Genomic DNA, 21090 nt, shown 5'->3' on the forward strand with positions numbered 1-21090 from the left:
TGACTGGGGATTATTCAAAAAATCTACTGAAATTGATCAAGAGATAAATGATTTTCAGAGCCCAACATCTGCTTATGAGTATTTAATCAGTATATTGTTGTGTGGTGCCATGCTGTCTATTCCTCGAACTTCTGGTAAACCTCGGCGTCCTTTAGTACCTTGGTGGAGTGATGCATGCGCATTGAGCCGAAAGATAACTAGAACTTGCTACAAGAGATATCGTAGATACCCTTGCTTGGTAAATAAAATTATCTATAAAAGAGCTCTTGCTAAGCAAAAGAAAACATTTAAGCAAGCAAAGAGGGAATCGTTGATCAGATATATAAGTGAATTAAAATATGATTCGCCGATGTCATTAGTCTGGAACAGAATCCGAAAGCTGCAAGGGAAATTTTCTCCACCTACCTTGCCTATATTGAAAATTGATGGCTTCCTCATATCTGATTCTGGAGAAGTTGCAGAAACCTTTGGTAGGCATTTCTCCAGTATATCTAGTGCCCTACATTACTCTCCTGCATTCAGGAATAATAGGGACGGTACCACGGTTGTTCCTGCTGTTAGTTTAAATTCAGAGTCGTATAATCTTCCTTTCACCATGAAAGAGTTAGATCATGCAATCTCGTTATCTTCCCCAACATCTCCTGGTGAAGATGATATACTCTACTCAATGATTTTTAATTTGCCTAGAAGTACAAAACAATTTCTTTTAGACATTTTAAACAGTTTTTGGCTTTCAGGAACTTCACCAGAGTCATGGAAGATATCGATTATTGTACCGGTTTTAAAACCTTTTAAAGATTCCTTCCTTCCTAAGAACTATAGGCCAATTGCTCTAACCAGTTGTGTTAGCAAGATTTATGAGAGGATGGTCAATGCTCGACTTGTATGGTATTTGGATTCAAAGAATCTTTTATCTAATCGGCAGTTTGGCTTTAGGAAAAATAGAAGTACTTCTGACCCTTTGATGTTTCTTACTCGGGAGATACAGAATGCTTTTGCTGTGCAAAACCAGACTGTTGCAGTGTTCTTTGACCTAGAAAAAGCCTACGACACTACCTGGCGAGGGGGTGTCCTTATGCAACTTGTTGAGTGGGGTGTTGTGGGTAATTTGTTCTATTGTCTTAAAGATTTTTTGACAGAACGTTACCTGAAAGTAAGAGTGGGCTCTTACATTTCTTCTGCCTACCCTCAAGAAGAAGGGTTACCTCAGGGAAGCGTCCTTAGTCCAACACTCTTTAATGTAGCTGTCAACGGCCTACTAGAACAAGTTCCTGTTGGGGTGCATGGTCTGGCCTTTGCTGATGATTATGCAATAATCTGTAGTAAGTCTACAGCTGTCGAAGCTTGTCAAATGATTCAGACTGCTATTAATGCTTCAACATCATGGGCCAGTACTAAAGGGTTCAAATTTTCAGCAGAAAAAACCAAAGCTATAAGATTTTGTCGATTAAGAAGAATGGAAGAGATCCCTACGCTGTTTTTAAATGATTCGATTTTACCTTATGAAGATAGCATTAAGTATCTAGGTGTTACATTTTATAAAAAATTAACTTTTACTCAACATGTTAATGAAGTTGTATGTAACGTGAAGCTTCGTCTTAATATTCTTAAAGTCGTGTCTAATTTTAATTGGGGGGCAGATCGAATCACCCTCTTGAGGATGTATCAGGTTTTATGCCTAAGCAAAATTGATTATGGTTGCCAAGTTTATGGTTGTGCGTGCAAGACAACACTGCAGAAATTAGATGTTGTCCATAATATGGCTTTACGTATTTGTACGGGAGCCTATAGAACTTCACCAGTAGAAAGCCTATATGTTGAGTCAGGTTTTCCCCCATTATGTATCCGTAGGGAGGAATTGGGCTTGAGAGTCATATCAAGAGTACTTACGTCAAAGCTGAACCCCAACTATAAGTACGTTAGAGAACCATCTGATAGAGCCCCAAATAGACCTAGACTGCCAAAGCCGCTTGAAGTTCGACTAGCCAGCTCTGCCAGGGAGGTGGGATTACTACCCCCTGCAGTAGCTGAAATTTCGCCCTCAAAGTTTCCTCCGTGGAATAGGCCACTCATAGAAATCTGCCCAATTAGGGAAAGCAGGAGCAACAGTTCTGGTGATCAGTTGAGGGCAAGTTTCTTGGATCATGCTTCTGAACATGGTGATTCTCATCATATATATACTGATGGCTCAAAGGGTTCTGATGGTGTTGGTTGCTCTGTAGTGACTAGTGATAATATAATTAAAAAGAAACTTCCATCTAATTCCTCGGTTTTTACAGCTGAACTACTGGCAGTTTTGACTGCTCTTAAATAAGTTTTTTATAGTTCTTGTACTAACAAGGTTTTTACCATTTTTACTGACTCTTTGAGTGTTTTATCTTCTCTCAAAAGCCTAGTCTCTTGCCACCCTTTAGTGCAAGAAGTACAAGATTGGTTTTATCTTTTAATTAATAGAAGAGGATTTTCTGTTAGGTTTTGTTGGGCTCCGTCCCATGTTGGAATTGTTGGGAATGAGCGAGCCGACGCTGCTGCTAAGGCTGAACAATAGGCTTAGGCACATTTCCAACATGGGCGTCCCTGTTTCAGATTTTAAAAGTACCATTCGATTTTATTGTAGAGACCAGTGGCAGGCCCACTGGTCTACTTTAGATAATAATCTTAAATTAAAGTCGATTAGGCCTTCTGTTCATCCTTGGCCTCATAGCCGGATGGATAGAAGGTCTGAGATAGTTTTAACTAGATTACGTATTGGCCACACTAAATATACTCACGGGTATCTAATGATGAGTGGAGCGGATAGGCAGGCTCCTCGCTGTTCCACCTGTCATGCGGATTTGACTGTGGTGCATATTTTGGTGGAGTGCCCTCATTTTGAAACCAAACGTAGAGCTTGTTTGCTGGCAAATAAGTCTCTTGGCGATATTTTAGGTGAAGGTGCTCAGGCAGAGCAAATTATGACATTTTTAAAATATATTGGTCTTTTTTATGAATTTTAATTTTTCTCTTAATTGTTTTAGGCTTCTTGTTTGGTTTTTATGAATGAATGATTTGTATGTTAATCGGTTGTGTGTATGTTTGTTTGTACGACGGTGACTTTTATTCTTAAAGATATATATGCGCTGAATGGCCCCTCGGCTCCGGCGCTTGGCTATGTGCCAAAAATTTTATAATCAAATCAAATCATACCAGCTTCATACATCTTGATAATCTCCATCTTTGTCTCCAAAGAGAGCATTCACTTCTTTCCGTGAATTTCAACTTTCTTGGGACCCATGACTACGTTATACTGTACGTAATTTACGTACTATAAGTAGAGTAAAGTTTTCACACAACACGATAAAGTATGTATACTGCAACGAAATCACTAACGAATTTACGTTAATAAACGATATCGTTAGACCGAACGAATACCGCGTGCATACAATAACGATGCTGGTACCGAGTGGCCGAAGAAGCATGCCGCTACGTAGATGCATGATGGGAGGGATGCTGACCAATAGGAGAGAAGGATCTCATGGCGGTGACTAGCAATCAGGAACCAATGGGAGAGCAGGAGGATGGTGGCGAGTCTACTCAGTTGGCGGCGTGCAAGTTTCAAAATTGTTATCGGTGGTTCGGGCGAATCTCGGACTTTACAGAAACCTTTCGTATCTTGAAAACTTTTTGTATGTAGAGCCGTTAAATTTTTCATGTTAGCTTTCGTATCTCGAGTTTTTCGTAAGTTGAGCCTTTCGTATCTCGAGGTACCACTGTAGGTATCTTATTTGTCAAAAGTTTCATATATGTATCTTATTTGTCAACCCTCTTGATGTGATTCTTTATTAGTATTGGAAACCTTAAAAATGTTAGGAATACATGAAATGGACTTCAGACAGAATATTCATATATAATGATAAAAGGATATCAATAAATATTAATTTCAGCCATTATTATATCTCCCATCCATATGATTGTTACAATTGGGTTTCATGAGTTCAAATGCTAGTTTGCAATATAAGGGAACTGTAATTAGCTTCCATAACAATTCTTGTTTTTGTCTCTTCTGTATCATATTAAAGTTTACAAGGTTATTCCTAATATAAAATTTCTACATAAAAAGTTTTACTAATTTCCCTATTAAGGTTGTAGTGGAGATGTACAGTATATTGATATCAAATGCAGCTAACATAGAATTACCAGACCATGTAGGTATTCATTGCATATTAAGACAGTGTATAAAACTTTTTCATTTAAAATTATCCAGTCATTAACACACAATTATGAAAGTTGAAGCAATATATTGTCATACTTATTACAGGTCAATACATTGAGAAGATACAAGAGACACTACAAAATTCCAACACGTCCTGGCCTTAATAAAGCCCAGTTAGTTGATGTAAGTATTTTTTATGTTGAATTTTTCACTTGTCCATTGGTATAGAATTTATGTAGTTGTAATGTTATTTTTAGAATTCAGTTGTAATTTTGTTTTAGGACTTACATTAGAGCCTTATAACAGGTTTACCCAATAGAAGAGTTTTATAACAGTTTTACCCAATGGAAGAGCCTTTTAACAGGTTTATCATTTGAAGAGCCTTATAACTGTTTACCCAATTGAAGAGGTTTACCCAACAGATTGAGGGGTTTTATTTTAAATTATTATCAGGTGTCACAACAAGTTCATTGATACTAAAAAGTTTGTTAGAAAACTCAGTTTTAGTAGTTAAAAAATGGTAAAAATAAAATTCATAAATTAAAAAATACTTAAAATCACAAATCACAGGAGCTATTTAGACAGTATTTACATAGTTACAGTTATCACTGGAGGGCTGGGTTACTTGTCCATTGGTCGTATGTATGTGTCCACTCCTCTGATGACTTAGGGTAGTTTCCCATCTCACCTTGGCATAATGTTGTAGACCCATGGGAGAGATGACGGTAATTTCCAATGGCAAAAGAGTAGTCCTTTTTCTAGAATTTGATGCAATACTCCTTGCCTTTTCATTGCTGGAATTCAGCAAAAAAAAAAAAAAAAAAAAAAAAAAAAAAAAAAAAAAAAAAAAAAAAAAAAAAAAAAAAAAAAAAAAAAAAAAATCAAGCTTACACATGACATGCTTCCACTCTCTTGACTCTTGAGAAAATTGTAATATTGGCCAATGGTCTGGGCAGGCCCCTTCTTCCACTGTGATCTCATCTGTTTGTGCATCCACTTGTCTTTAACACTTCCATTTTCATGGCTGAGTTTACCTTTGTGCACATTTTGTACAAAATTTGTTAATTGTGCACTTTAATTGCCTCTCTTATTCTGCTTATTTCCCTTCCAGTAGCCATATTTTGTGCAGGATGTGCAGTGTAGTGCATTTTTGGGGGGCCAAGAGGTCTTTTTTTGTACTGTCTTTGTCTTAAAATAATTCTTGAGATGGCTCTTTTAGTAATATAAGTGCATATGAAAATCAAATTTATTAGTATTTTCTGAGATCTGAAGAGTTGAGGAGTTCCAACACTGTCCTGTTTTAAAAACACATACCGGTTTCCAATTAACCCTCTTACGCTGAAGCCCTAAAAATCAAAACCTCTCCTGTATGCCGGCGCCGGTTTGGAGTGAGCGTGGAAGCGGAAAAAATAATTTTTTCAAAAAATCACAGCGCGCTTAGTTTTGAAGATTAAGAGTTTATTTTTGGCTCATTTTTTTCCATTGCCTGAAGTTTAGTATGCAATCATCAGAAATGAAAAATAATATCATTATCATATGTAAATAATGCGATATATGGTAGCAAAAAAAAAAAATTCATAGATAATTGTATTCAAATTACGCTGTGCAAAAAACGGTCAAAGCTAACGAGTTACTTTTTTTTTTCGTTGTATTGTACACTAAATTGCAATCCTTTTGATATATAATACATAGTAAAACAATAAAATCAACACCGGAAAAATATTATCACAAAATGATGTACGAATTCGTAACGCGCGGACGTAAAAAAATGTTATTTTCAAGAATTCACCGTAATTCTAAATATTGTTCTAGAGACTTCCAATTTGTTTCAAAATTAAGACAAATGATTGAATATTACGATACTGTAAGAGTTTTAGATTAGAATTGCAGATTTCGACCATTTCGGACGAGTTAAATTTGACCGAATGTCAAAATTTTTATATATATATTTTTTTTATATGCACATATTTCGGAGATGGAAAAAGCTACAACCTTCAATTATTTTTTATTGTATTTTTCATGAATTTGCGCACATTTTGATATATGAAACTCTATAAAAAGGCTAATATGAAAAGGAGCAAATATTAGGATAATGCGATGTACGTATTTCGGAGACTTGCGGCCGCGAATCGGCGCGTAGTGAAGGTAAATATATTTTTCAAAAATTCACAATAAATCACAATATTGTTTTAGAGACTTCAAATTTGTTTCAAAATGAAGAAAAATGACGGAATATTACTAGGCCGTAAGAGTTTTAGCTTACAATTGCGTTTTTGTTTTTCAACTATTTCGGTAGAGTCAAATTTGACCGAACGTGGTTTTTTTCTATTTATTCGTGATTTATATGCAAATATTTCGAAAAAAAGAGAAAAGCTACAACCTTCAATCATTTTTAGTTGTATTCTACATGAAATTGCGCACATTTTCATATATAAAACTTTATGTAACAGCTAATTTTAAATGGTGCAAACATTTCGACAATCGCACAAAAAATTCTGATTTTTTCGGAAATAGTTACCGCGCGAACGTAAGGAAAATGTTTTTTTTTTTTTTTTTTTTTTTTTTTTTTTTTTTTCATAAATTCACCATAAATCGAAATATTGTGCTAGAGACTTCCAAGACGTTGCAAAATGAAGGTAAATGATTGAATATTACTAAAATATAAGAGTTTTAGCTTACAATTGCGTTTTTCGACCATTTCGGTAGAGTCAAAGTTGACCGAAAGTTGAAATTTTTGCACTTAACGTTATTTATATGAAAATATTTCGAAACTGATAAAAGCTACAACCATGGGTTGTTTACTGTTGTATTGTGCATGAAATTGCGCACATTTCCATATATAAAACTTTATGTAACGGCAAATTTAAAAGGGTGCAAACATTAGGACAATCACACGAAAAAATTTATTGGAAGAGTTATCGCACGAACGTAAGGAAAAAGTTTTTTCATAAATTCACCATAAATCGAAATATTGTGCTAGAGACGTCAAATTTTGTTGCAAAATGAAGGCAAATGATTGAATATTACTATAATATAAGAATTTTAGCTTACAATTGCGTTTCTCGACCATTTCTGTAGAGTCAAAGTTGACTGAAGGTTGAAATTTTTGCACTTATCGTTATTTATATGAAAATATCTCAAAACTGATAAAAGCTACAATCATGAGTATTTTTTTGTTGTATTTTACATGAAATTACGCACATTTTCATATATAATACTTCATGTAAAGGATAACTTAAAATGGTGCAAAAATTATGTCAAAGTGACGAAATAATTTCAGAGATGTCACTGATACTTTTTAGTGTGATAAGAAAGAAATTCGCGCTTGCGCTCCTGCGTAGCGATTGTAAACAAAACAACGCCTTGATCCGTGAACTCCCAGCATCCCCCAAGGAGCGTGATACAAAAGTTTTAGGCTGGTAGGCCTATAAGTATTTTTCCGCGAATTTTTAAAATAACTTTTTTGAGCCGACGTATGATACGTCCAATCGGCATACGGGAGACATTTTGACTCGACGTTTAATACGTCCAATCGGCGTAAGAGGGTTAAGACTTACCAGACTACTAGTATCCAATTTCTTCATATTTGCATATACAAACACAAAGTAATTGTTTCTGGTTTTGATGCACAATATATGTAGGTCAAGAATTTGGAACTGTGTTGATACAAACTACTTTTTCATGGCAGTTGCCAATTTTATACAAGCATTTGTTAGTGTCACTGCGTGCTTTCCACTTCGTGTAGAGCCCTGTCTACCATACCCGTTAAACTAATTTTAAAAAATGGGAGACGAAATTGAACACATAAGCTAACTGTTTTGAGGCTCACAGGCTAGGGCATTATCTGAGTTCAGTGTAGACCTGTGATTGCACTTCACAACTTTAATTGCTTGTCAAGTAATTATGTACTACTTTTGCTCCCCCCTGATCCCAACCCCTTGATGAGGTGGGGGCTTAGGGATCCACTGCAGGGAAAGTATACCCATTTACTCCTACTCTCTCTGTTGTGGTTTCAGCCAAACATTGGGGCCTTTACCAGTCCTCCTCTAATAAATTTTCCCCATTCCCGTCTTCCTCTTTTGTTGACGACCTTGGCATGGGATGAGATTATGATACCAGGACTGACGACCCTTAAGGCACTGGGAGCAGTGGCGGCTCATCAGTAGGCACTGTGGAACTGCAGCACCCTCTATAAATTTCATATATCACAAAATTATGAATATACATATACGTATCATGCAACTTTTTGAAGACGTAATTTTGGAGCTAATTTTAAGGGGGTCACATCATACATAGATATAAAATTTGAGTATGTAATAATCATATACAGGCAGTCCCCGGGTTACGAAGTTCCGAGGTTAAGGCGCTTCTCAATTATACTCATCAGACATTATTTCCAGGGTTACGATGCCTACAACGCTCATCTGGCAGATGAAATATGACGCCAAAAATGCAAAATAATCAATATTTGATGGGTTTTTTTGATGAAAAATGCAATAAGAATGCAGTTTACATAATTTCCATGGATATTTTAAAAAGTTTTGCTTTACTTCACTGCATCCATTAATATTATATGTATTTTCATATTACTGCTTGTTTGTATTTTGAAATACAAACATAGCAATCAATGTTTTGGTTTGGAAATCAGCTGAGGGTGATTGCAAGCTAAGTTTGTTTTTCTGTTTGAACTCAAATATGAGTGACTTTCTTGTATTAGTTAGCACAAATGAATCTCAAGATATTCTATTTGTATGGGACAAGGTTATTTTACATTACACGAAGTGTTTTGAAGTCAAAATATCACTTAAAACGTATCGTTTGGGAATGAAATTTAGTTACTTTTCCATTAGTAGATGGCGTGAGGGCATGTTATTGCATAAACAAAAATCAACAGATTCCGTTCAATATTTAAACTTGATCTCATCAGAATTCCACAAGCGTTACATATTTATCTTTTATTGGAGTGGAAACAGTAAAATGTGTTCTTTCATGCGCAATAGTTTTGATTAAAACATGTTTCTCTCAAATTTTGTTGACGGTCGAGTTTGATGGTACTATACCAAAGTTTGCGAGTTTCATCCACCTTGCCGATGCATGATATTAGTCGTTAGGGGATCAACATTCTTTCCTCAACTTCAGCTAAAACTTACAGATTAAATTTAGCCGTATATGCCCTTGCCGTTCTTTTCTCCATAGTAAGTAAGGATGAGTAAGGATATAATAATGTAAAAATATATCAGTCCTATTCTCCTTAACATCATTTGTAACATAAATATAGTAATTTTTTACTATCGTATGATGGTTGAAATGCAAGCAAAAAGTCTGTTGTTATCGGATTTGGTTGTTCATAGCAAATCAGCTGTTTCTGGCAGTGTGCATTTTCAAAACAAGTATATCATTACTATTGATACTTTTGGCATTCTCTTGTACTTTTTAAACTTAACCAGAAGATAGGATAGATAAAGAGATGGAGGAAAATGGGTTAGGCTAACTGAAAAATGGAATAGGTAAAGAGGAAGAAAAGAGGTTAGCCTATTGTTATTGGTCTCATAAATTTAACTCCTGTGATACTAAGATATGTGATAAAATAATTTTTTAAGGGTGAAAATTTGGGGGTCGCATATGCGAGATAGTGTGTTACATGAGTATGTAAGGTATAAATTATCAATAACTCTTAAAAAATTATTACCATTCTCTTGTTTTTTTAAATAAAAAGCAAATGAATTGAACCAGTATGTAGAACTGCACTGCTCAGCAGTTCTAATTTTGCTAGCAGGATGATAATGTGGTAGCCAGCTGGAATGTAAAGGGGAGGGGAGCACCGTCCTTTCGAGCAGTGTTAGTCTAGCTTAAGGCCTTGGTCTAGATGTTGGAGAGAGGAGGTGTGTTTGGAAATTCATCAAAGCTTAATCAATATGTACTCTTAGTGATAGTGATCAAATTGCTGATGATATGGCAAATTGCAGTAAATGGGAAAAAATTATAACCACATGAGAGAGAGAGAGAGAGAGAGAGAGAGAGAGGAGAGAGAGAGAGAGAGAGAGCAGCCAATGACTGTGAGGACAGTGTGTATCCAGGTGAGGATCCCAGAGCAGTTACCAATTTACATGACATTGTTGCTCCTCCCCCATTGGGGCTCTGAACCCCAGGAATTTGTTCTCTGGATTGAGCCCTAGAATCTCATTTATGGTTATATAATTCTTTGGACTAATTTGTGGAATTTTCCACTTTCTGTAGAATTTATTGGACCTGACCAATAGGGAAAGATATCATATCTAGAATTGACTTTGCAGTGCCCTTGCCCTGTTGGCAGTGGCTGGCATAGTATTGGGTGAGGAAGCATGGGAGAGAAATTATCTCTCTCCTATCTCATTTCCTTGTGTCAAGGATGTCTAGTTATGGGGAGTCTGGGGGGTTCCTAGTACCTGGAGGAACCATCAGTCGGTTGGTTGGTTAGTGTTGATGATGTAAGGTGACAGGTTGTTTCTCTGGTCTTGTTATTTGGTACTGGCCCAGGGCAAGGGCATGCATATTTTATTTTGAGTCTTGTCAGTGGTCTGTCAGATCCCCCCGCTGCAAGGTTTTCACCGATGTAGAGGCGATTCTTGGCTCACTGCCTCACCACTACAGGTTAAGATGAACACTACCAGAGGCAACAGCATCTGCTGTAGCTCTCTTACTAGGTGAGCAAGTGACGAACACTGAGCCAGTGTTAGCCATTCATCTAGTTCAGTATAACTTTCTTGTAATGCATTGTAACTCAGTGCAATTCATCCCATACCCCTTGTAATTTGGGATTTGGCCAAGTAATTACTCGGTAAGTTGCTTTTATAAAAAAAGGGATTTTGACAAAGGAAAAATCTATTTCTGGGCAGTGACCTGTGCCGCCCAGTGAAATGTTCCTATAGCACTCATTGCTAAGGTATAAATATGGCTAAATATACAAGAGAAAAAAAGCTATATGGTTATGCCAGAGTTTCCTGGCTCGCTCACCCTTAATTGAAGGTGTCGGTATGGAAACTGGGGCGTGTGAAACCACTATCAGGGGTCCCCTGCCAATTAGTCTCTTCCTTTCTCAATATCCCCCGTTCTACAGAGGAGCCGTTCCAGGCCATCTACCGCCCGCTACTGCTACTACTAGCGTCCTGTCCGCCATTCCTGTGAATAGCACCCAAGCTCGGGCCAGATAAGGTGAGGAAGATAGAGGGGTGGGTTTCACTGGGCGACACAGGTCACTGCCCAGAAATAGATTTTTCCTTTGTCAAAATCCCTTTTCTGGGCCCAACCTGTGTCGTCCCGTGAAATAGTAACAGAGAATTGGCCCCACCAGCTTGGTAATCTAGTGTAAACAAGTTACTGGAAGGAAAAATTAAAGAATTGTAATTAATTCTACAGTACTTTAATAAAGTTTCTTAATTCTACAGTAATCTTAACAATTTCCTTAATTCTACTGTCCTTACCCTAATAAATAAATATAAAGTTATACAATCAAAATTGTGGTAAGTTCAGATTAAATCCAACACCCAAATACAGGATATTTATATATACAGACAATATCAGTATGTACAATACAGGAGTAGATCCAATGTGCGATCCAAGTGAAAACCAAGGTCAATTGTGCAATCCAGGTAAACAACCAAGGTAAAGGATAAGAATACTAGCAAAGCAGGTAGGAGAGAAAGCACTAAAGAGAGATATAGGCTATTAAGACTAGTTATTTTACCATGGCTAGGCTGCTGTTACGGTGTCGAAATATCCTGGTTAAAGGTCGACACAATGTTACGGCCTCTGAGAGAGGTCCGCTTCAGGTTCGATATGAAATAATAATTAAATAAAAATTTCAACACCAACAGTTGAAACTGGGGATATGAATATAGAAAGAAACACTAACACAGCAAAGGTTTATTTACAAGCTTAGTAATAAAGGTAAATGCAGAATGGTATCTCCTATTTACATAAAAAGACAGAATCTTACACTGCATGAACTAGGGGAACAGTGAGGCAATTCAAATACTTGCTAGTCAATTTGGTAATTCAAAGCGATGGCTTCTCCAAAAGTAGAGCGGCAATTGCAGACGTCCTCTTGACTCCGTATTGCAGAAACTAGTCTACTTGAAAGGCAGGAACTACCCAAAACCTGTAGCAGGACCTTTTCTTCTCTGAAGTCTGCTCGACGTCGAGATAACACGAGATAATTCTTCCACCCCTGAAGATGACTAGACCAATATCCAACCAACTCTCGAACAACTCTTCTGATCCTTTGTTGGTTCCTTTTTCTCGTATCTCACGGATGATCTCTGCTGCTGCTGATCTCTCACTGATAATCTGTTCTGTGGCTCTTACTGAGGATATCTCTGTGACTAACTGGAGTCTCTTTTACGATCTCTCTCTCTTCTACAATCACTGCTTTCCAAAGTTCGTTCGTCACATTTATACGGCACTCTGGGGGCGGAGCCTACGGTGAGCATCACAGACTCGCGAGATTTCTAGAAATTCTTAGATGAATCTAGACAAGGTATTGCATCAGAAATCGCGGCGTTTCTCATGTAACGATGGCGCCAGACGAGTTCCACTACACTCCTGTTGATTCTAAAACCATCATGATAACAGGCACCTCCAACACAATGTGCTAACGCTTTCTTGCTGCCGAACTTCTCGAAAATGCATTCTCCTTTCCTTTATCTTTCTTTGCTATGAAGCAATTACCATCACACGCCCCCCCAAAAGAGAAAAAAAAATTAAATCAACTGATTTTATTTTTTTTTTCTAAAGAGAAGCAAGAATTAAACAGCAGGGAAACAATTCTGCATAAAGCTTTAATACTTCTTCAATCACTCAACCACTCGTGCCAAAACAGAAAACGGTCATTAGACTACTCATTCTGAAAAAACTAGAGGCTATCTGCTATAACATTATCCTCCTCTCTTACTATTTCTGTTTTCTGAACTCTGATTAAAACTTATAAATACTAAAACACCTCTTGTGTTTTTCTCAAAACTAATCTCACTCAGTAACACTGTTACATGGGCGGAGGCCACGGCACGGGGCATTGTTTATAATTCTGAAGCAAATTTACATTTACAGACTTTGCTCTACTCTTACCCACATTAATTCTATAATGTATATTTCCCCTCTTCTCTAAAACTGAAAAAGGACCTTCGAACTTATAAGGTAAAAAAGGACTTTCTCTCGAGACTAGTACTAAAGCTTTATCTCTTACACACAAACTTCTCTCTTTTGCTATAAGATCAAGTTTTCCTTCAGTTTCCCCGACTTCCGTTCGTGTTTTCTTTCGCTAAGTGCCAAGCGATTCTGTTCTCCTCCGCAAGCTGCCAAACATCTCTTAGATTGTTTTTATAATACTCAAGATTAGTTATGCAATCATCTCTACCCTTACTTCTAGGCAAAGTTCCGAACATATTTATAAATACATTCTCAAAAGATAAGCCTACTGAAGGAATATTACGCAACTGAACTCTAGGAATTACTTGAATCGGTTTCCCGGCAATTGATATTCAAGACAGCTTAAAACATACCTCTTTACATCATTTTTCATCTTAGGCCAAAAGTACGCCCTACTAATACACTTGAAAGTTTTATTTACTCCTAAATGTCCTTGCTCATCGTGTGCTAACTTCAAAATTAATTCATGAAGCATCCTAGAAACTACGAATTTTACTGTGATTCCCCCTTCACTACCTGACTTAGGACAAACATGACACAAAACTTCATCCTTTACACAAAAAAGGGATTTTGACGAAGGAAAAATCTATTTCTGGGCAATGGCCCATGTCGCCCAGTGAAATATCCTTTTAGTTCATATTTCTAAGGTAAAAATTGCTAACATTGCCAGAGAAAAAACCAAAATAGAATATCAGAGTACTCTGACTCGCTCACCCTAAGTAAAAAGAGGGTGTCGGTATGGTTTCTGGGGCGAGTGAAGCCACTACCACGGACCTCTTGTCATTTAGATATCTTCACAAAATCCCCCTGCTACAGAGAGCTGATACACAGCCTGCGTCAGCAACTACTACTACCAACCCTCCCACGCTAACATCAGCGCCTATAGCAGCCATCCTTTAATATCAGAGAACCAAGCTTGGGCTAAAGGGTGGGGTTAAGAAAAAAGGGGGGGATTTCACTGGGCGACACGGGCCATTGCCCAGAAATAGATTTTTCCTTCGTCAAAATCCCTTTTCTGGGCCAAGCCCGTGTCGCTTTGTGAAATAGTACCAGAGAATTGCCACAAGCTTGGTAAGTTGACAACAAAATAAGGAAAGTAATAAAAGTAAAATTAAGTAAAAATGAATATAATCTTGTAAATCATACAAATTAATGGATTTATACTTAAACTAACTTAGACTAGTTAGATTACTCTTATTACTAATAAAGATTATAGGAATACAATATGATCATAAAATTTAAGGCAATATATACAATATGAAATATACAAATGTGAGGATTTCTAGCAAAAAAATAATGAAAACCTGACTCTATGGCCTTTGCAACTAAGGCTTATAGGTTAGTGGTGAACCTGGTGGCAGGGTCGCAGGAAGGATGTTAGTGAGGCAGGTAGAAAGGAGATCTGGATCTGTGGCTAACTACTTAGACAGGGTCAGGGGAAACTGTGTTTCCCGCTGCCACTGCTGGAAATTTTAAAGCTTCTAAGGATTTCAGGAGATGGCGTCTGAATACTGTCGGTGACTTCCAGCCTGTATATTTCTTAAGGTCATCGAAATTCATGTGTTGGAAATAATTAATTGAGGTGGCTACAGCTCTAATGTCGTGGAATATAGGGAAGGAATCTGGATTGGCTTGTTTAACCCTTAAACGCCGAAGCGGTAAAATAAAAATTGTCTCCCGTGTGCCAGAGGTGTTTCGGAGTGAGCGCGGAAGTGGAAAAAATATTTTGTTCAAAAAATCACAGCGTGCTTAGTTTTCAAGATTAAGAGTTCATTTTTGGCTCCTTTTTTTGTCGTTGGCTGAAGTTTAGTATGCAACCATCAGAAATGAAAAAAATTATCATCATATATAAATAATGCGATATATGATGGCGCGAAAACAAAATTTCATCTATAATTGTATTCAAATCGCGCTATGCGCAAAACGGTTAAAGGTAACGAGTTAATTTTTTTATCGTTGTAATGTACACTAAATTGCAATAATTTTGGTATATAACACATTGTAAAACGATAAAAGCAACACAGAGAAAATATTATCACAAATAATGCATGAATTCATAACGCGCGGACGTAAGCAAATATTTTTTTTCAAAAATTCACCATAAATCTACATATTGTCCTAGAGACTTCCAATTTCTTTCAAAATGAAGACAAATGATTGAATATTACTATACTGTAAGAGTATTAGCTTACAATTGCAGTTTTCTACCATATCTGACGAGTTAAAGTTGACCGAATGTCGAATTTTTTTATATATTTTTTTTATATGCAATTATTTTGGAAATTAGAAAAGCTATAACCTTAGAATATTTTTAGATTTATTCTACATGAAATTGCGCACATTTTCATATATAAAACTCTATGAAATGCCTAATATGGAACGGAGCAAACATTCCGAGAATGGGCCGTATGCTTTTCGGAGATTTGTGGTGGAGAATCCGTGCGCGGAGGGAAGGAAAGATTTTTTTTAAAATTCACCATAAATCTAAATATTGTGCTAGAGACTTCGAATTTGTTTCAAGATGAAGATAAATGCCTGAATATTACTAGACTGTAAGAGTTTTAGCTTACAATTGCGTTTTTCGACCATTTCGGTAGAGTCAAAGTTGACCGAACGTGGTTTTTTTTCTATTTTATCGTGATTTATATGCAAATATTTCAAAAATGAGAAAAGCTACAACCTTCAATTATTTTTTGTTGTATTCTACATGAAATTACACACATTTTCATATATAAAACTTTATGTAATGGCTAATTTAAAATGGTGCAAACATTACCACAATCGCACGTATGATTTTTTCGGAAGAGTTACCGTGCGGACGTAAAGAAAATGTTATTTTTTTTCATTAAATTCACCAGTAAATCGCAAATTATTGTGCTAGAGACTTCTAATTTGTTGTAAAATGAAGGTAAATGATTGAATATTACTAGAATATAAGCGTTTTAGCTTACAATTGCGTTTTTAGACCATTTCGGTAGAGTCAAAGTTGACCGAAGGTTGAAAATTTGTGACATCATTTTTTATATGAAAATATCTCAAAACTGATAAAAGCTACAACCATGGGTTGTTTTTAGTTGTATTGTGCATGAAATTGCACACATTTTCATATATAAAACTTTATGTAACGGCTAATTTTAAAATGGTGCAAACATTACCACAATCGCATGTATGAGTTTTTTCGGAAGAGTTACCACGCGGACGTAAGGAAAAAGTTTTTTCATAAGTTCACCATAAATCAAAATATTGTGCTAGAGACTTCCAATTAGTTGCCAAATTAAGGTAAATGATTGAATATTACTAAAATATAAGAGGTTTAGCTTACAATTGCGTTTTTCGACTTTCGGTAGAGTCAAATTTGACAGAAGGTTGAAATTTTGGCACTTATCGTTATTTATATGAAAATATCTCAAAACTGATAAAAGCTACAATCATGAGTATGTTTTTGTTGTATTCTACATAAAAATGCGCACATTTTCATATATAATACTCCATGTAACGGCTAATTTAAAATGGTACAAAAATTATGTCCAAGTGACAAAATAATTTCTGAGATGTGTCACAGATACTTTTGAGTGCGGCAAGAAAGAAATTCGCGCCTGCGTAACGATTGTAAACAAAACAACACCTTGATCTGTGAACTCCCAGCATCCCCCAAGGCGCGTGATTCAAGAGTTCTCGGCTGGTAGGCCTAAAAGTATTTTTCCGTGAATTTAAAAAAAAAAACTTTTGTATGTCGACGTAAAATACGTCCAGTCAGCACCCGAGAGACAAAAAATGTTAACGTAAAATACGTCCAGTCGGCACCCTAGAGACAAAAAATGTCGACGTAAAATACGTCCCGTCGGCGTTTAAGGGTTAATTGAAGTGAAAACAGTAAAATGTGTTCTTTCATGCCCAGTAGTTTTGATTAAAACACATTCTCTCAAATTTTGTTTTTGGTCGAGTTTGATGGTACTATACCAAAGTTTGCGAGAGTTTCATCCATGTTGCCAATGCACAATAATAGTCGTTAGCGGATCAACATTCTTTCCTCAACTTCAGCTAAAACTTTCAGATTAAATTTGGCCATACAGTATATGCCCTTGCCAGTCTTTTCTCCATAGTGAGTAATGATATAGTAATGTAAAAATATATCAGTCCCATTCTCCTTAACACCAGTTGTAACGTAATTACGGTAATTTTTTACTGTCGTAAAATGGTTGAAACGGAAGGAAAAAGGCTGTTTTTATCAGATTGGATGTTCATAACAAATCAGCTGTTTCTGGCTGCATGCCTTTTCAAAACAAGTATATCATTACTAATGATACTTTTGCATTCTCTTTTACTTTTTTAACCTTAACTAGAAGATGGGATAGGTTAAGAGATGGAGGAGAAGGGGTTAGCCTAACTAAAAAATGGAATAGAGGAGGAAAAGAGGTTAGCCTATTGTTATGTGGTCTCATAAATTTAACTCTCATGATACGTGAGATAGTGATAAAATCATTTTTTAAGAGTGAAAATTTGAGGGTCGCATGATATGCGAGATAGAGTGTTACGCGAGTATATACGTTATACCTTTTGTAAAGGACCTCAGGTTTTTATAGTTAGGAAAAATACAATTTACTTTAGAAAATTGTGATTTTTCTACTTCTGCCTTCCTGAAGGACTCCCTTAGCTGGTCCATCTTGTGCTGTAATCACGCCATTTTCTTAGCTGGTCCATCTTGCTCTGTAATCCCTCCATTTTCTTTACCTCAATTTACTTTAAAACTGTTTCAGAAATTTTCCTATGTCTGCTCCAGTCACTACACTCTACACCATATATTTTTCCAACAATCTTTTCTCACTACTTTCCCACTAACCCTCTCAACACTGCTAACTCCACTACTGTCCCCTACAGGAAGTCATACTTCAGAGATGTAACTGTTAGATACCTAGAGAATTTTCTCTTGTCCATAGTACAGTACACAACAAGATATTAGGCCACTGAGTGTCAAGAGGCCTAATATCTTGTCGAATTTTGAAGGAACGGAAAAGTTGGGAAGAAATTTTGTTAGTGCAATAGGCACCCTACAGCACGTAGAGAAACGGGAGGAGCTTGGACAGTGACAAGGAGAGAGCGCTCAGTCACTTGCTTGGAGGTTTATTAAGCAGCTGTACTTTTGTTCAATGCTCCCACTGCAATTTTTCCTCTTACATATCACTTTATTGCCCCCTGTGAACTTAATATGGGCCAAGACGGTGATTTGAGTCAACAGATAAAGCAGAGATACGTTGTTGAAGCAATCTGGCATTAGAACAAAGCAGATATTGGATCAGCTGGTTGTGAGGAGGCATTCAGTTCGATGTTGGGTTGCTAGACACAATGAAGGTGGCAACCATGAAATTCCATTTCAGAAAAAGCACCCTGGTATGCTTAAGAAGACTTCTGATTCAAGATTAACTATTCTCAAGCGTCAGTTAGAAAGTAATCGACACTTGAGAACGGTCAAATTTTGATCAGAGGTCGTCTTAGGCATACCTGGGAACTTTTTCTGAGGCAGAATTTCATGGTTGTCACCTTTGATATATATATGTATCTGACAACCTAGCGTCAAACTGAGTGCCTCCTCACAACCAGCTGATCTGATATCTGCTTTGTTCTAATGCCAGATACTTCAACGACATATCTCTGCTATTATCTGTTGACTCAAATCATCGTCTTGGCCCATATTAAGGTCACAGGGGCCAATAATGCACTGACGAAAGTTCTTTCCAACTTTCCGTTCCTTCAAAATTCGAGAGGACATTAGGCCGCTTGACACTAAACGGCCTAATATTTTGTCGAGTACTGTAGTTGCAGCAAGCCAGATTGTTCACAAGGCTACCACTAGATGGGCTAATAATTTTTCCTCCTAACTCTCTTTTCCTTCTGCTGCATAGTCTTCACCAAGGAATTCTTGTAATGATACACTAGTTATCATGAGATTTCTAATCCAGGGGGGGAGGGTCATAACACATGGGGAGCTTCTCTTATCCTTTGTCAACTGTAACTCAGGCATCATATGAGTAATGGTTGTAATGAGAAATTATGATGCAAAAAGACATTTATCATACAAACCTGTTATTCATTAGGGACTAGCCCTCCTTTCATTCCAACTCTTCCAGTCCTTAGTAGGTTACAATAATGTGTGGATGCAAATTGCTGGAAGGAGGCCAACTGGGTGGATTAGTTGTGTTCTTTTCAGGATAATGGAGCAATTGGGATTAGTTATACTTTGAATAAAGGTTAGGATTAGTGTGTCTGTAAAAAGTCTGCTTGTACTTTATAATAACATTGCATTGTAATTTTTTTATCAACATAGTCGTGGCATGCTTTTATTTTACTTCATAATTGTTCAGAGATGAAAGATTTTGTGGCTGTATAAAGTTGGGGATGTTTGAACATTTGTAATATGTTTTTTATTCTTCCAGGTCTTCATGAATGTAAATGGCTACAGCTGAGTGTAACTGCTATTTAGTATTTTGATATTGCAATAATCTTGTTATATGCAGGTTGGGTTAAGGAGCTGTCACCAAAATTTTTATTGCAATGTTGTATATTTGTGTCATCTGGGTTATCAGTGTTATTAGATATTTACAATGTTAGGGGACATGAATTCAGGTATAGGCCTACACATATAATTTAATTATTCTTTGTCTTGACAGATTCTCATGAAACACTTCAGGACTGTGCCAGTAGCTGAAAAAGAGTGCCTTACTTACTTTATATATATGATTAAAGCCAATCGATCGAAGTTTGACCAGAGGAATGGTTCCAATATCGACATGTGACCTCAGGTTTCAAAATGAGACGTTTCAACTTCATGCAGGATTCCACAGGATGAAGAGTCTGTAGTGGCATGCAAAAGCATAGCCATTATAGATTTTTGTGGAATTATTTTTCATGGCTTTAATATCTTGATTGCTTTTGGTAAGGGTGTATCCAAAGCTTTCAAGTAAAGTTTTGGTACTTAAAATTTAAGTACCTCATAAATTTTATTTATGATTGAGTATCCTCCCTCAGATATTACTTTTAAGTATATGTGAAACTCTGGTCATTGCTAGTTTTATATTTTTAAGGTATTTCTACCATATATGTTGAAGAAATGCTTTAAAATATATTTATTAATATAGAACAGATTGCCATTACAGTGATGTATGCCAGAACATGTAACTGAAGAGTTAACTTTACAATAGTCCAGAAAGTATCTAATTTCAAGGTTGTTTTATGAAATGGTGATATTTTAGGTTTTGAGAGTTGACTCTCTTGTATTCCAAACCATAGGTTAAGATAATACAAATCAATTGTATGATGAAGTAAATTTTCAAATCCCCTTCATTGAACCTGCTGGCATTATTTTAGACAATTGCTAGTCCTTAAATATATAAATTTCATTCTATTTACAGTTCATTCCATTATCATTCATTTTCATAAATATTTTTAATATTTTGAAAAATTTTGTATAAAAAACAGCTGGATAATATATTAATATATATATATATATATATATATATATATATATATATATATATATATATATATATATATATATATATATATATATATATATATATATATATATATATATTATTTTTTTTCTTTTTCTTTTTTTCTCTCTCCATAGCTCATTTCCTGTTTTGTGCTGAAAAGGAGAGTGATTTTCTAGAGCGGTCTTGTGACTGTTGGAGTTCATGGAGGATTATACAGTTTTCACT

The 21090-nt window shown here is 36.2% G+C and overlaps 1 protein-coding gene across 2 annotated transcripts in view; it reads left to right on the top strand.

The window, feature by feature from the left end:
* The window catches only part of LOC135196194 (histone deacetylase complex subunit SAP30 homolog), a 113059-nt gene extending 92208 nt beyond the window's left edge, over positions 1-20851 (top strand). For both annotated transcript variants that reach the window (XM_064222793.1, XM_064222792.1), the window contains exons 4-5: positions 4298-4375; positions 20041-20851. In XM_064222793.1, the coding sequence (XP_064078863.1) occupies positions 4298-4375; positions 20041-20166 (204 nt within the window). In that variant the 3' untranslated portion in view covers positions 20167-20851. The remainder of the gene's footprint in view (positions 1-4297; positions 4376-20040) is intronic.
* The last annotated feature ends 239 nt before the right edge of the window (positions 20852-21090 follow it).

This window comes from Macrobrachium nipponense, chromosome 17 (assembly GCF_015104395.2).
Source record: "Macrobrachium nipponense isolate FS-2020 chromosome 17, ASM1510439v2, whole genome shotgun sequence".
Taxonomy (NCBI): Eukaryota; Metazoa; Arthropoda; class Malacostraca; order Decapoda; family Palaemonidae; genus Macrobrachium; species Macrobrachium nipponense.